The sequence below is a fragment of the Malania oleifera genome, chromosome 9 (genome assembly GCF_029873635.1).
Source record: "Malania oleifera isolate guangnan ecotype guangnan chromosome 9, ASM2987363v1, whole genome shotgun sequence".
NCBI lineage: Eukaryota > Viridiplantae > Streptophyta > Magnoliopsida > Santalales > Ximeniaceae > Malania > Malania oleifera.
The window spans coordinates 93,514,965-93,528,374 of record NC_080425.1 but is presented as its reverse complement, the minus strand read 5'-3'; the positions used below and the strand labels follow the sequence as shown (position 1 = coordinate 93,528,374).

The following is a 13,410-nucleotide window of genomic DNA, read 5'->3' as shown; positions in this document are numbered from 1 at the left end:
TATATTTACCAAATTAATGAATAAAATTTTTATTTTACCCAACTTTAAACTTATGTTTATTTCTTAATTTCAATCCTATTACAATAATTTTTATTCTTGATCATGTATGGCATAAACTCAAAAAACATAAAAATTAATTTCCCTTCTATTTCCTTTCTTCTCTGACAAATCATTCAAACTTAATCCAAACCGAACAAAAAGAAAACCTTCCATAACCCCTTTTCCATCAGCTCCTTTTGGAAGTTAAAAAAAAAAAAAATCAAAGAATATACACTTTTATATTTCATTAAGAAAGTAAAAAAGAAAATAAAAAATATACCTAATTTATAAACAAAATTTTGATTTCATACTATTAATATTTACTTTTTATTAATTTTAAACATATTAAAATAGTTTTTTATTTTGAATATTTAATAAAAAAAATATAAGCGAAAATAAACCTTCTCCTTATTTTTCCAACCTTCTCTTTTCCAAAGCAAAATGATTAATCTCTCGAGTCCTAACCCATCATGCTGCTGGGCAAAAGTATGCATTAAAGAGGGCCTCCACTTTCCAGTAGTCAAAGTTACAAGAAAAAATACTGTTACAGCAAAGCATCCGTCACTGTACAGTTTCAATATCCAAGCATAAACCAAACACCACCAAGAAACAATGCATTGGGAAGGATAAAGGCATGTAATTCATTTAATAGTATACTCTAGGAATCAATGAACACGTCTTTATTTTACAGAACACAATTTGGTATTTGTTTTTCCACAGCTTGGATCATTCTGAATGCTAATGGTATGAAAATTCTTCTCACGTCCAAAAGCTATCAATGCATGCCAAAACAATACAATGAAACTCCGTGGACACCTAATGGCTAGTTGGGGTTGTACAAGTGACAGTAATCACATCAATGAGTAAGGGGATTAAGGAGAAGTTCGGCCTTCGTCGACTCGTTTTGTATGTCATTTCTATAAAATATCTGCTGCTGACAATGGGTAGGCGATTGGGCTGCTTAGCTCGGTCATTCCGTCCATCTTTCTACAAACATATATAAAGTGGGAATCTGGATCTTCCAAAACAAAACCAGGAGGAAGTAGCCCCTTCTCGGTGGTAGGAATGGGCTCTAAGTAAGATTTTATCGATGAAGTAGAACCTGCAGGCCTTTGAAATCCCGGTCGAGCTGCAAAAAATGAGATGTACAAATTTGCAACAATAAGTGAAATAGGATAGAAGAAATTGCATCCCAAACAAACCAAAAGGTCAAGAACGTTTCAAATTAGTAAGTTGTGTAAGACAATCTATATGAAAAGAACAGCACCAACCATGGAGGGGTTTAAAGAATTCACTACATGTGGGGGTATTCTTGCTGATCATTGCATTTAATAAACCATAAATCAAAAGTTTATTATGTTTGCATTCCTCTATTAAGTTTGCATGTAACATCAATTTTTTCCATTATGCAACAGGATGCATTTGGGTTGAGCCAACCAAAAAATAAAATAATAATAAAGAAGATATTGATGATTTGGGCATTGCCCTCAAAAACAGTACGTTTGTATTGGACTAATGTTTTTGGATAAAAATTGTATTTATCAATTTTAGACTTCAATTAAATCAATTTTAGACTTCTATATAAAAATGAGAACCAAATTGGCACTCATGAATGTCTTATGTCTGTGTCAATAAGCACATCAAACACTTCCAATTTATATCAGACTAAATATAAAGCAAATTAAAATGATCACTTACAATGTGATATACTTACATTATTATTATTATTATTATTATTATTATTAAATGGAAATCAAATTACCAAGCTATGTTAGCTACCTACGAAACAAACATCAAATTGAGCATTACCTATCAATCAGATTGTTTGGTTATTCAATGCATTAAAAAAATATCTCATCGGAAAAGGCAAATTTTTTTGCTCGTAAATCTGAAAGGGAGTAATAGGTAATAATAGGTTAGAAGGGAAACTGAATTCACACAAACACATCAAGACCTTCCTAGCATAGAGGTAGATATATTTCGCATCTATGTAAATGATGAATAAAATTAATAGCCGCTAAGGAGCAGACAATTTTCAAAATGGAAAATAACTAACAATAAATTTGGTATATGAGATAAATTATTTGCATCATTGGTGCTAAATGCAACACAGTATGATGATAACAATGAAAGATTAAGAAATTAAAATTTCTAAGATATGTAATGCAACATTTTGAAAAACTTCTCTATGGGAACCAGCATTTGACAACTATTATTTTTTTCAGTTTACGGATGAGACTTCTATGACATCCAACACTAGCTATCAGGGCTAGAAAAAATGACCCCAAGTTTCTATTAACGTGAAAGACGAAAATTCTCAACTTCAGATTCCCACGTTCCCTACTGATTGTTCTCATAATTGTATTATACATGGAAAGCACTACAAAGCAGCGCTGTCCATGTCATCACTGTATTGAACATAGGCACTTCTTGGACAAGTTCCAACAGTTCCTGTATGTCCGCATCTAAAAATATATTTTTCATTTTTGACAGTTCATCAATGGTCTTATGAGACTTCCCAACAAAATTCCTAAGAGTCACAAATGTAAAATTGGACCTGGAAGTGGAAGCCCAAGACAGTCGCAAGAACATGCCCACTGGAAAGGGTTGCGGTCTTCGCTCAATACACCAACCAAAACTCCCCCTTTTCAAAGAAATTATGCCTGTATGCATTCAAATCAGCCAGATAAAAGCCAACAACTTCATTAAGAGAATTTCCCTTCACTGGACCAAGCCTTTGCAGCCATGAAAGGGAAACCACCATCATAAAGGGGGAAGGCTCAATGCAACAATAAGCGAGCTCAGAATAAGCTTGCAAGATTTTGATGGTCCATTGTAATGACCAGCACACCATGATTTATACCACAATAATCAAGCTTAGTTGGTCCATCATCAAGGCTGTTTTCAAGCTTAGTTGGTCCATCATCACGGCTGTTTTCAAGGCTGTTTTCCACCATCATAAAAGGGGAAGGCTCAATGCAACAATAAGCAAGCTCAGAATAAGCTTACAAGATTTTGATGGTCCATCGTAATGACCAGCACACCATGATTAATGTATACCACAATAATCAAGCTTAGTTGGTCCATCATCAAGGCTGTTTTCAACACAGCTAATCTCACAAACAAGGAAACACATAAAGAGATATACAGGCTCCAACACAAGTCTTAGCAAATCATAGATGAGGCCAGAGAAACAGCTAACTGAAAGTCAAACAGGATTTCCCAACACAAGGATCACTGAGGTCAATGAAATTACTTGGAATCCAAGCCATGCACTCAGGTAACGCTTACCTAATCAAGAATAGATAAAAAGACTCGGGACTCAATGTAATAAAAACAATATCAAATGGATTATAGATTGAAAGTTCTTTTCATCTAACCAAGCTGGCTTTCAGATGTACTGCTCACAAAATTATACCTAATTAAGTAGTTACAAAAATAACACTTACATCTAAGGCCAAAATGAAGGATCAAGCATAAGCAATGTTTTAAAAGGCAAAGAAAATCAGGGCATTGAACACTAACATGGTGAGGCATAAGCCTTTCAGAAATTTAATTTTTTCAATGAAAATATGACATATATATTAGAATATAAGGAAAATTGTGAAATTCACTTAGGTTAGAACTTCCCTTAATCCTTCCATATATACATCTGCAACCCCTAGTTTACAGACCAACCCTGACTTAACAAACCCAAAATGTGGAAGCCTCAACCCAAAGAGAAGAAAAAAAAAACAAAGCAAAACAAACAAACAGTGCACCTTTTCATGCAAAGTGTAAGCTTTACTTCATTATGCATTAGTCTTCCGGATTTTGGTATTTTAGATCATGCCACAAGTGCTTTAGTCTTGGGGTGGGCCTTAAGTTAACCTCAGCTGTGCCTTTCAAAACATTGTATAACAGCATTAACCTGTAAAACTATTAGATTATTGATCCAACAAATCATTTTTTGGCACGTTATAAAAATGCCAGGAAGCAGCAGAACACCAACCAAATTGAAAATAGAAAGCCAATCTACAAAGAAGCAAAGGGTCAAAGATTAAATTGGCCAATAAATTTCAAGAACAATTGGCAATCAAATCAAAACCACTTCTAAACATCTAAAAAAATACTAAAAAATTATTCAAAATATAAAGCTAAGGAGGTATTCTTACGTATAATGTACAATAATATTTTCCAATTGTACATAGGTCGGCTCAAATGAGGCATTCTTACTGTGGGATCACCATACGTTATCTGTAAACACGGGAAGAGATTAACTATTTTGAGCTTCCATTTTATAAAAAAAAGACTCAAAACAATAAAGTATCACTGAATGCATATGGTTACCAACATAAATATCCCTCCAGGTTTAAGAAGCCTACAAGCATTAAACAAGCACTCTTAGTAAATTATATTGTGACACAAAGGAAATTAAAGAAGGGGAGCTTAGGCGCAACGGTAAGGTTGTCGCCATGTGACCTGGAGGTCACGGGTTCAAGGCGTGGAAACAAAAAATGCAAGGTAAGGCTAAGTATTATAGACCCATTGTGGTCCAACCCTTCCCCGGACCTTGCATACGCGGGAGCTTTATGCACCAGGCTGCCCTTTTTTACACGAAGGAAATTAAATTTTCAAATGTTTAAGAAAAAAAGTGTGTGCCCTAATCAATTGCAACTGCAATCAAAAAATAAGATTAAAAATTTATGAGGCCAACTACCTGCTCACTTCCCCCAGCATTCGAGGTGCACTAATTGGAGCATCCGTACCACACTTAAAAAATTCAAAAAATAAAAAAATAAAATTAAGCAACTGTAATGATGAACTGGAAGAATAATGAGATCAATCAGAAAACACAACATACCATCAATGAATCAAGCGTTCCTAAAACAAGGTTTGGCATTCCATATATCCAAAGTCAGCAGCAACAGCAAGACAAGATCAACTTATTGTTACAAAGCAATAAATCATTTTGAAGAAGTTGCCCATTCTCATAAAGCACATAAGGAAGTGGCAGACCCATACCTTTATCTATGATACTACCAAAGGTTTCATTGGGGAAGAAGCTCATGTCGGTGACATCCATTTGCATGTCTATTGAAATTCATCAAGGAAACTTTACCAGAAATGAATGAGTCTACTTGATCTTTTTTACAATCTATCAATTAAAAGATCTAACCCAACCAGAATTTATGCAGATATAATAACAGGAATTAACCTGTCCTAAAAGGATACATTTCAGCTGAGGAATGTGCTCATACTTCCTTTTCATCATGTCAATGACCACAGAAGAAATGTCAATGTTCATTATATCTTCATACCCATCCTTCACCATGTCCTCTGACATAACTGCAAAGTAAAGTTTTGCCCATCAGAAGCTTGATCATCATAATGAAAAAAAAAAAAAGAGTCAGCCTGGTGCACAAAGCTCCCGCGTATGCGGAGTACGGGGAAGGGGTGGACCACAATGGGTCTATAGTACACAGCCTTACCTTGCATTGTTGCAAGAGGCTGTTTCCACGCCTCGAACTCATGACCTCCAGGTCACACGGCAACAACCTTACCGTTGCGCCTAAGCTCCCCTTCATTCATCATAAGAATGAAGCATAAGATTATTATAGAGCGCTGATATTCCAAATGTTGAAATGCTTCTGCTTAACTGCTTGAGCACAGTTCATTTTAAGATGATGTCAGCAGCATTGTTGAATAGATTAATATATATTGTTGGGCCTGTTTCCTAAGAGCTTAAGCTTTTGAAATTGGTGTACCAATGCAAAGCTCCAATTACAGGTCATGAGTTCAAGCCTCCTGATTTGTGCTTATCCCCTGTTGTAACAGTGCACTCTATTTTGTTCATATTTGTGCGTTCATTAATTTCAGTTGTTCATTTCCCCACATGTGAGGTCACATGTGCTAGGAGTGCTGAATAGTTTAATATACATTGTTGCGCCCATTCCCTAAAAGCTTAAGAGCTTCTGGGATGTGTGTGTGCAAATTACAAAGCAGAGGATTAAATAGCATCCTAAATCAGAAAATGTTTGGGATACTTAACAAAACCAGCACTTATTAATGTGATTTTTTGAGAGAAACGTAAACACTAATATTACTTGTTGGGAGAAACATTTTTGGGTCCATTTCCTAAAAGACACAACAAGATTAATTAAATATGAGAAGGCAGATTAAGAAGGCAATTATAATCTCAAGGTTATAATGTTATTTCTTACACCAACTCCTCATTCAAAAGCCCATTCAAAAAGGCCACCGTGTTCAAAATTGCAAATTTTTTGAGTTTCCACACTGGACTAATACACAGTTAGTAAAAGCTCACTGCAAAAATAGTTTCATAAAACTGAATGTGCCAAAAAGGCATAGGGCAACGCTTGAGCAAAGAAAACATATCAGTCTAGAAGAATTGGTAGATCTGTGAAAAAACAGAAACAAACTACCAGTCCCTAAGGGGCCATCTGATTCGTGGCATCTTTCAACATTCCTGGGCTATGATGTCCATTGCATCTTTGTTTTAGGGCCAAAATCTAACGTGAAGGTAAACTCAAATTCAAGGAAATGAAGAATTCCCATAAAACATGAAGATTCCATTCCCATTGGTATCCTATTTTTGGGATTAAATAACCCCACTATTTTGACTGGTAGGACATTAATGCCCCCACATACAGTATTACCACACACTATTATTATATTTATAACAGAAATAAAAATCAATAAATTCAGTAACATGTGAGGTCATACAAAAGAACAATAAATCATTCCCATTTCATAAAGGCAATGCAGATTGTCAAGTCACAGCCTAACCAATTATATAACATAACTTAGAAATTCTCTCCTTCAGTAAAGTAAATTCATTTATCAGTTTAGGAATATGAAAATTCAACGAAGACTAACAGTAGAGATTATATCAGCTCCATGAATTTCAACATTTTGAAACTAGAACAAATTTAGCTTCGGCAAGCCTTTGAAAATCTAGAAAAATATATCAATCTAAAAACTACCATAAGAAAGATAACTATCAAATAATACATGTGCTTCATGCAATAATAAATATGGTTTTAAATTGCAGTATCAGATAGCATAACGTAACGGTAACAGGTGTAGCAGGGAGCAGGAGTAGAGGATGTTATATAACAGGGAGCAGGTGTAACAGTTGCAAATTTTTTTCAAGAATGCACAACCTCATGCATATTTGTGTTTTTGCATGTTTTAAGCTTTTAACCCATTTTAGGAAGAGTTTTAGTGTATTTTGGATCCTTTAGTTCAACTAACCAAGGTGTCTGGTAAGGGCAAGAAATTTACATTTGTTTCAAACCACCATTGACAAAAAAATTACATGCGTGCATGTATTTACACTTTTTCAATATTCCCCCCTCTGCACATAGTATATTGAGAATGATAAACAAAAGTAAGAAGAAAAAAGTCAAAAATAGAATATATATATATATATATATATATATTTTGCCGTAACAGTCCTATAGCATTTACATAACAGCTGTAGCAGCCTTTACAAATCTGACATTTCATAATTTATAAAGACCTCTTGGGAAAATTAGAGATAAGGCATGTGTTTTGTGGGTTCCACATAAAGAGCACAATAAATGAAAAGTCTCTTTACTCCCAACATATATTTAGTATTGATTTGTCAAAAGACTTTTTTTTTGTAAAATAAAAATAAGAAAAATGTTTCATAAGATTTTATGATTTGTCGAAGAGAATTTTTAGAAGTAAAAAAACAGATCAAAACACAAATCAGGCAATCAGCCACAATGCTCATTCTATTGAGAGAGAGAGCAAGAGTGCATGTGTGTGCATGTGCATGTGTACACCAGCAGCAGATACCATAAAGGGGGCAATATTTCCAACAAAAGCCTGCTCCAACAACCAAATTCCATTTTTTATAGAAAAACTAGTAGAATGCCCATGCAACACACAAGGGCTAGTCTAAGACTTGCATTGCAAAGTTCAAGACATAATAAAGAAAAGGTAAGTAAATATACAACAACAAAAACCAAAAAAAAACCAAGTCTTAAGTCCCACTAGGTGGAGTTGGCTATATGAATCATTTTCTGCTAATTTATGCGATCATGGACCATTTATTTTGACAAATTGGATATTAAATCCTTACTCACTATCTCCTCCCAAGTTATTTTAGGTCTACCCCTACCCCTTCTACTGCCCCCCACAATTAGGGGTGGCAAAACGAGTTCACGGGCCGGGTCCAGGAAGGGATTGGAAACGGGCTGAGTAGTAAACGGATCAGGTCATAACGGGCCAGAGTTAAACGGATCACAACCCTGTAAACCCTAACCCACCCATTTATTAAACGGGTAGGTCACGGGTTACCCATTTAAAAAAATAATTTAAATATTTTAAAATTTTAAAGCAAATAAATTATCAAGAGCAAATCTCTCATCTCTCAATCAGTCTCTCTTGGTTGAAGGAGGAGGAGAAGAAGAAGAAGAAGAAGGGATTTAAATCAAAATCAGATTTTTAAATCGTGGGGTTCTAAAACTTTAAATCAAAGTTAGTCTGAAGAAGAAGAAGAAGAATTGCAACCGGCGAGTGGCAATGGCTGACCTTGATGCCATAGAAGGCACCCTCACCTTCTAACCCACCCCCGTTTAGTGCCTTCTTGATGTACCCCTTTGGCAAACGCCGCAAACCCAGATTTTCATCCATCACTTCCACAACCTTCTCAGCCAATTTCTTCAATTCGGACTAGTATTCCGCCCCTTGTTTCCTTGCCAAGATCACTCAGCAGTGCGCTCACCACACTGTTTCGTCGAAGCATGTGAGGGTGAGGGAGGGAAATGGCGTTGTAAGTTGTTCATGTTGGCGACTTCAACTTGGTTTGATTTAGGCTTGGAGACTTGGAGTCGGAGACGAAACCTCAGATCTGGAATAGCTAAACGCTGGAGTCACCGAACGACAGATAGGAGCTGGAGGACTGGAGGTTCTAAGGGTGAGCTAGAGCAGCTGAGGACCCGAGGAGGGAACGACGACTCGAGGAGCTAGAGCAGCAGGAGGAGGCAATCGCGGCAAGGAATTAGGATTTAGGGTTTCTCATTTCTGGGTTATTGCATAAGAGTGAAGTAAACGAGTCACCCACCGGGTGACACGACCCGAACCCGGATTGACACATTTAAAAACGGGCGGGTCACCCGAATTGACCCGTTTATAAACAAGTTGGTTTCCATAAACCTTGACCCGTTTTAGTCGGACGGGTCACCCGCCTGGACCCGTTTTGCCACCCCTACCCACGATTACTAACTCACTCTTTCTCACTAGTGCACTATGTGGCCTACGTTGCAAGCGTCCATACCATCTGAGTCGCCCCTCCCTTATCTTCAATAAGAGCTACACTTAACTTACTGTGACTATGTTCATTCCTTAATTTATCTTTCAATGTTATACCACTCATCCATCTAAACATTCTCATCTCGACAACTACTTTTTGGATATTATGTTTCTTCATCACCCAACATTCCGATCCATATAGCATAACTAGTCTTATAACTGTCCTATAAAACTTCCTTTTTAATTTTAAGGGTATTATACGATCACAGAGCACACTTGAAGCACTTATCCATTTTATCCAACCTGCTTTAACTCTATACATTACATCATCTTCGATTTCTCCTTCAGCGTACATTATAGATCCAAGGTATCGAAATCTCTAAGTGCTATTTATTTCTTCAAGTTTAACTTTGTCTCCAATATTCCTCCTATCATTACTAAAATTACATTTCATATATTCTGTCTTACCTGTACTTATCCTAAAGCCTCTAGATTCCAAAGCTTCTCTCCATAATTCTAACTCGGGCTCTACTCCGTCCCTAGTTTTATCAATTAATACAATATCATGTGCAAACAACATACAAAAGGTAAGCAAATATAGATAATAAAAATCACTCATTTTTTCCCCTTTTCTATCATCAATCAAATTAGACCAACTAAGAATAAAATATGTTCTTTTCTTTTTTCCCTTCATTACAAACTCATACACAATATTTTAAAAAATCAAAAAATAAAATAATAACCTTTAAAAAAAATTGACAAATGATTATTCTTTCAGAAAAATTTGACCTTATGTTTCATCTTTTGTCTACAAATTGAAATTGAAGGAATCCTGAAGGCTCTATGGCATGTTTGGTAATGCTTGAAGTCCAACTTTAATGAACATGAATCAGAAATTGAATACTCAATGCATGACATTTGCTTATTCAAAAATTTATTTATATTTATAAAAAAAAAAAAAGCTAAAATAAAAGCACCCCAAAATCCTAATAGTGAAGAATAATGTTTGCTTCAAGCATTGTTATGTAACAACCTCGTCAAGCCGCCAGATGGACTAGCAGGAGTAGGGTCAAACTGGTGGTCAGCATGATCTAATAATGCATATAATTTATCTATATACCATTATTACAAATATAATATTACAATGATCCCATATAAATTTCACATGGGTGTTGATTAGAATCGCCTATATTAGCCAATTAAAGCCAAAAGCAATCATTAACAACCATCTAAACAAAATTTATGCTACTTTATTTTCTTGAAAATATTCTAAAAATTTATTTTATTATCATCATCACTAGTCAAACAAATACAATTGAGGCTGGTGTTCATGTTGTCTCAATGTGTGGGTGTATATTTCTTGTGTGTGTGTGTGTGTGTGTGTGTTTGTGTGTGTGTGTGTGTGTGTATGTTCCATATTAATGAGCATAATGATAACTAGAAGTAATAGTTAGTAACTAGTATGCCACTCACTTTCTTCCAATAGGTTCTGGGTTCAAATTATGCATGCCGCACCAATAATTAATAATAATAATAATAATAATAATAATAATAAGCCCTTTTATCATGGTTGTGATCCACGCTTTTATGGGAGAGAGGAGAGGACAGGGGAGATGAGCCACTGCTGCTGGTCATCAGAAGAAAGAAGAGGGAAAACAACAACAACAACAATAATAATAATAACAGAGCCCCACATGTCTCAATCAGGTCTCCAAATCTGCCCAGAAGACCTGCAAGCGCCAAAATGGAGCCTTGTGTGTCTCAAGTGGGTCTTCCGAGCCATGCCACGTGTCAGCAGAAGATACCTTTTGTGTGTATGTGTGTGCGTGGGAGGGGGGGGGGGGGAATAGAAGAAGAATGACTCTTGAACAATTAGAAAAAGAGCATCCTAGGCACACAAGGCTCCCCACTTTGCAAGAGTAGGGGGAGGGTCACAGTTTGGGCACAGCCTTACCTCTGCTTTTATTGTTTCCTTTGACTCAAACCCATGACCAATCTGTCACAAACGAGCAACCTTACCTTTGATCTAAGGCCTTCCCTCTTTTCATCTCCAATGCGAAACTGTAGCAAATACTCATGCATTTGCATACAGATGAACACACAAGACTTCGTTGGCTCAGTATTAACTATAACAATTAACAAATTTACTACCTGGAAAAGAATAGTATCATTGAAAATTTCATAACAACAGAAGTTAATTGTAGCCATGTATGCCCAAAAATATAATTTTAAGTGTGCTAAGATACCATATTTCCAAATCAGTGTGAATGGAGGTGTTTGGTGCCTTCTTTCTAATCCAGTGATCTATCTTCATTCTTACCCGACAATAGCAATAACCAGGACTGAGTTTCAAACAGAGTGTCCAATGATCTGCTTTTTTCACTTGATAAACCCAAAAAAATGAGCAAGGAAAAAGAAACTTCAAAGATGACATTAGCTTCACATTCACCCAATTCAAAGATATGGTAAAAAAAAAATAAGCAAATACCTATTAGAATTACTAGTCCATGGGCATAAATCATCTACATATAATTATGCCAGCATCAAAATGACCACAATCAACCTTCTATGACAGACAAGACTAACTTCAATCATGTCCAGATACTTCTAATCAATCCAAACTGTTGGAGTTTGTGGCTCATATTGAGTGGAATGCATGCACAGGGAAAGCATGGTGAGCAAGAACAAGGAAGCTGGGCTGCAAGAAGAAACCATCGACAGTTTGGTCAACAGTTACATCAACGGTTTGCCTAAAAACCATCGACAGTTTCAGTATGTGCATTTCAATCTCAGTATTAAACCATCGACGGTCTTGTTCGGTGCTAATTTCGAATCTTGAATCAGGAAGATCAGTAAGTTGGGGATTTCAAAGGATTTTCCTACGAGGATTGCTACAGGGGTACTTGGGGAACTTCCTAAGTCTTTTGTACGTGTAGGGTTAGCATATAATCAATATTGTAACCAAGGACTTAAATTTCGGTCGAAATGTCGAAATTTCAACCAAAATTTCGAATTTTGAGGGGTCCCAAAAGGAAATTGGGAGACAGATTCGATTTTGAAAAAATTTGACCGAAATTTTGAGCTTTCGGCAAATTTCGTTCGAAATTTCGAAAATTTCTGGAAATCATGTGGAAAAAATATATATATATATATTGGAGGGAGGAATTTCAACGCTATTCTGAGTATTCTCAGATTTTTTTTTTTGCTTTTCCCACGTGATTGTGCACGTTGTGCAACCCATGAGCTTATATAGTGAAAAACAAAAATCTCGCATAGATACTCTGCAAATCCATTATTCAACCCAATAATTCCACCGACCACTACACAATTTATTTGTATAAATTAACATGCATTCGGATACATACATCAAGCTCAAACTCTCAAAGTCTTCTTCTTCTTCCATCTTCAAACTTCATAAAAAAAAAACCAAGATTCCAAATTTTCTGCTGCCTTCTGCCTCAACCTTTGAAGTTCGAACTCCGAAAAGCCCTAGCCTTGGAATCCCCTCCTGCTCTAACCCTTCGAGCCTCTGCCTCTAGCCTTCGGCTTCACCCTCCACCTCCATCGTTGTCGGCGTCGCACACAGTCGCAGCCAGCCGCAAGAACTCCAACCTGCAATCTTCCTTTTTGCTGAAGCTCTCGCAAAGCTGCGAGCAAGAAACCGAGAGAAGAGAGACGAGGGACGAGAGTCTGGAGCCACTGTCGCCCCTCCCTCCACGAGCAACAGCAGCTCCACGAAATAAAAGGGATGCAAACTAAAGGCTGGTCTATATTTTAAATAACATGCTTTAACTTTTAAGTTTTTCTATTTACTCAAAATCTCCCTTGCCCCCAATATATTTACAGCAATGCCCTCCTCTCCCATTTACTATTTACCCCTTACTTAGTTAATGTTACTAACTTACTAGTTACTACTTACTACTTTGCTAGTATACTAAATAATAAGTTAGTATAATAAATAATTAGTTAATAACTAGTAAATTTAATAACTAAATAAAATTAGAATAATTTACTATTATTGTCTTATTATAGTATGAATTAATAAATTATTTCATTTATTTAAATATATTCATTTTAAAAATTTAT

General features: G+C 36.0%; 1 protein-coding gene across 1 annotated transcript in view; it reads right to left on the bottom strand.

Moving 5' to 3' along the window:
- Nucleotides 1–656: 656 nt before the first annotated feature.
- Nucleotides 657–13,410, bottom strand: part of LOC131163964 (uncharacterized) — a 28,108-nt gene continuing 15,354 nt past the window's right edge. The window contains exons 2-8 of the mRNA XM_058120829.1: nt 5,254–5,367; nt 5,044–5,112; nt 4,883–4,902; nt 4,739–4,791; nt 4,369–4,399; nt 4,194–4,275; nt 657–1,168 (exon numbers count right to left, since the gene is read on the bottom strand). Of these exons, the coding sequence (XP_057976812.1) occupies nt 957–1,168; nt 4,194–4,275; nt 4,369–4,399; nt 4,739–4,791; nt 4,883–4,902; nt 5,044–5,112; nt 5,254–5,367 (581 nt within the window). The 3' untranslated portion in view covers nt 657–956. The remainder of the gene's footprint in view (nt 1,169–4,193; nt 4,276–4,368; nt 4,400–4,738; nt 4,792–4,882; nt 4,903–5,043; nt 5,113–5,253; nt 5,368–13,410) is intronic.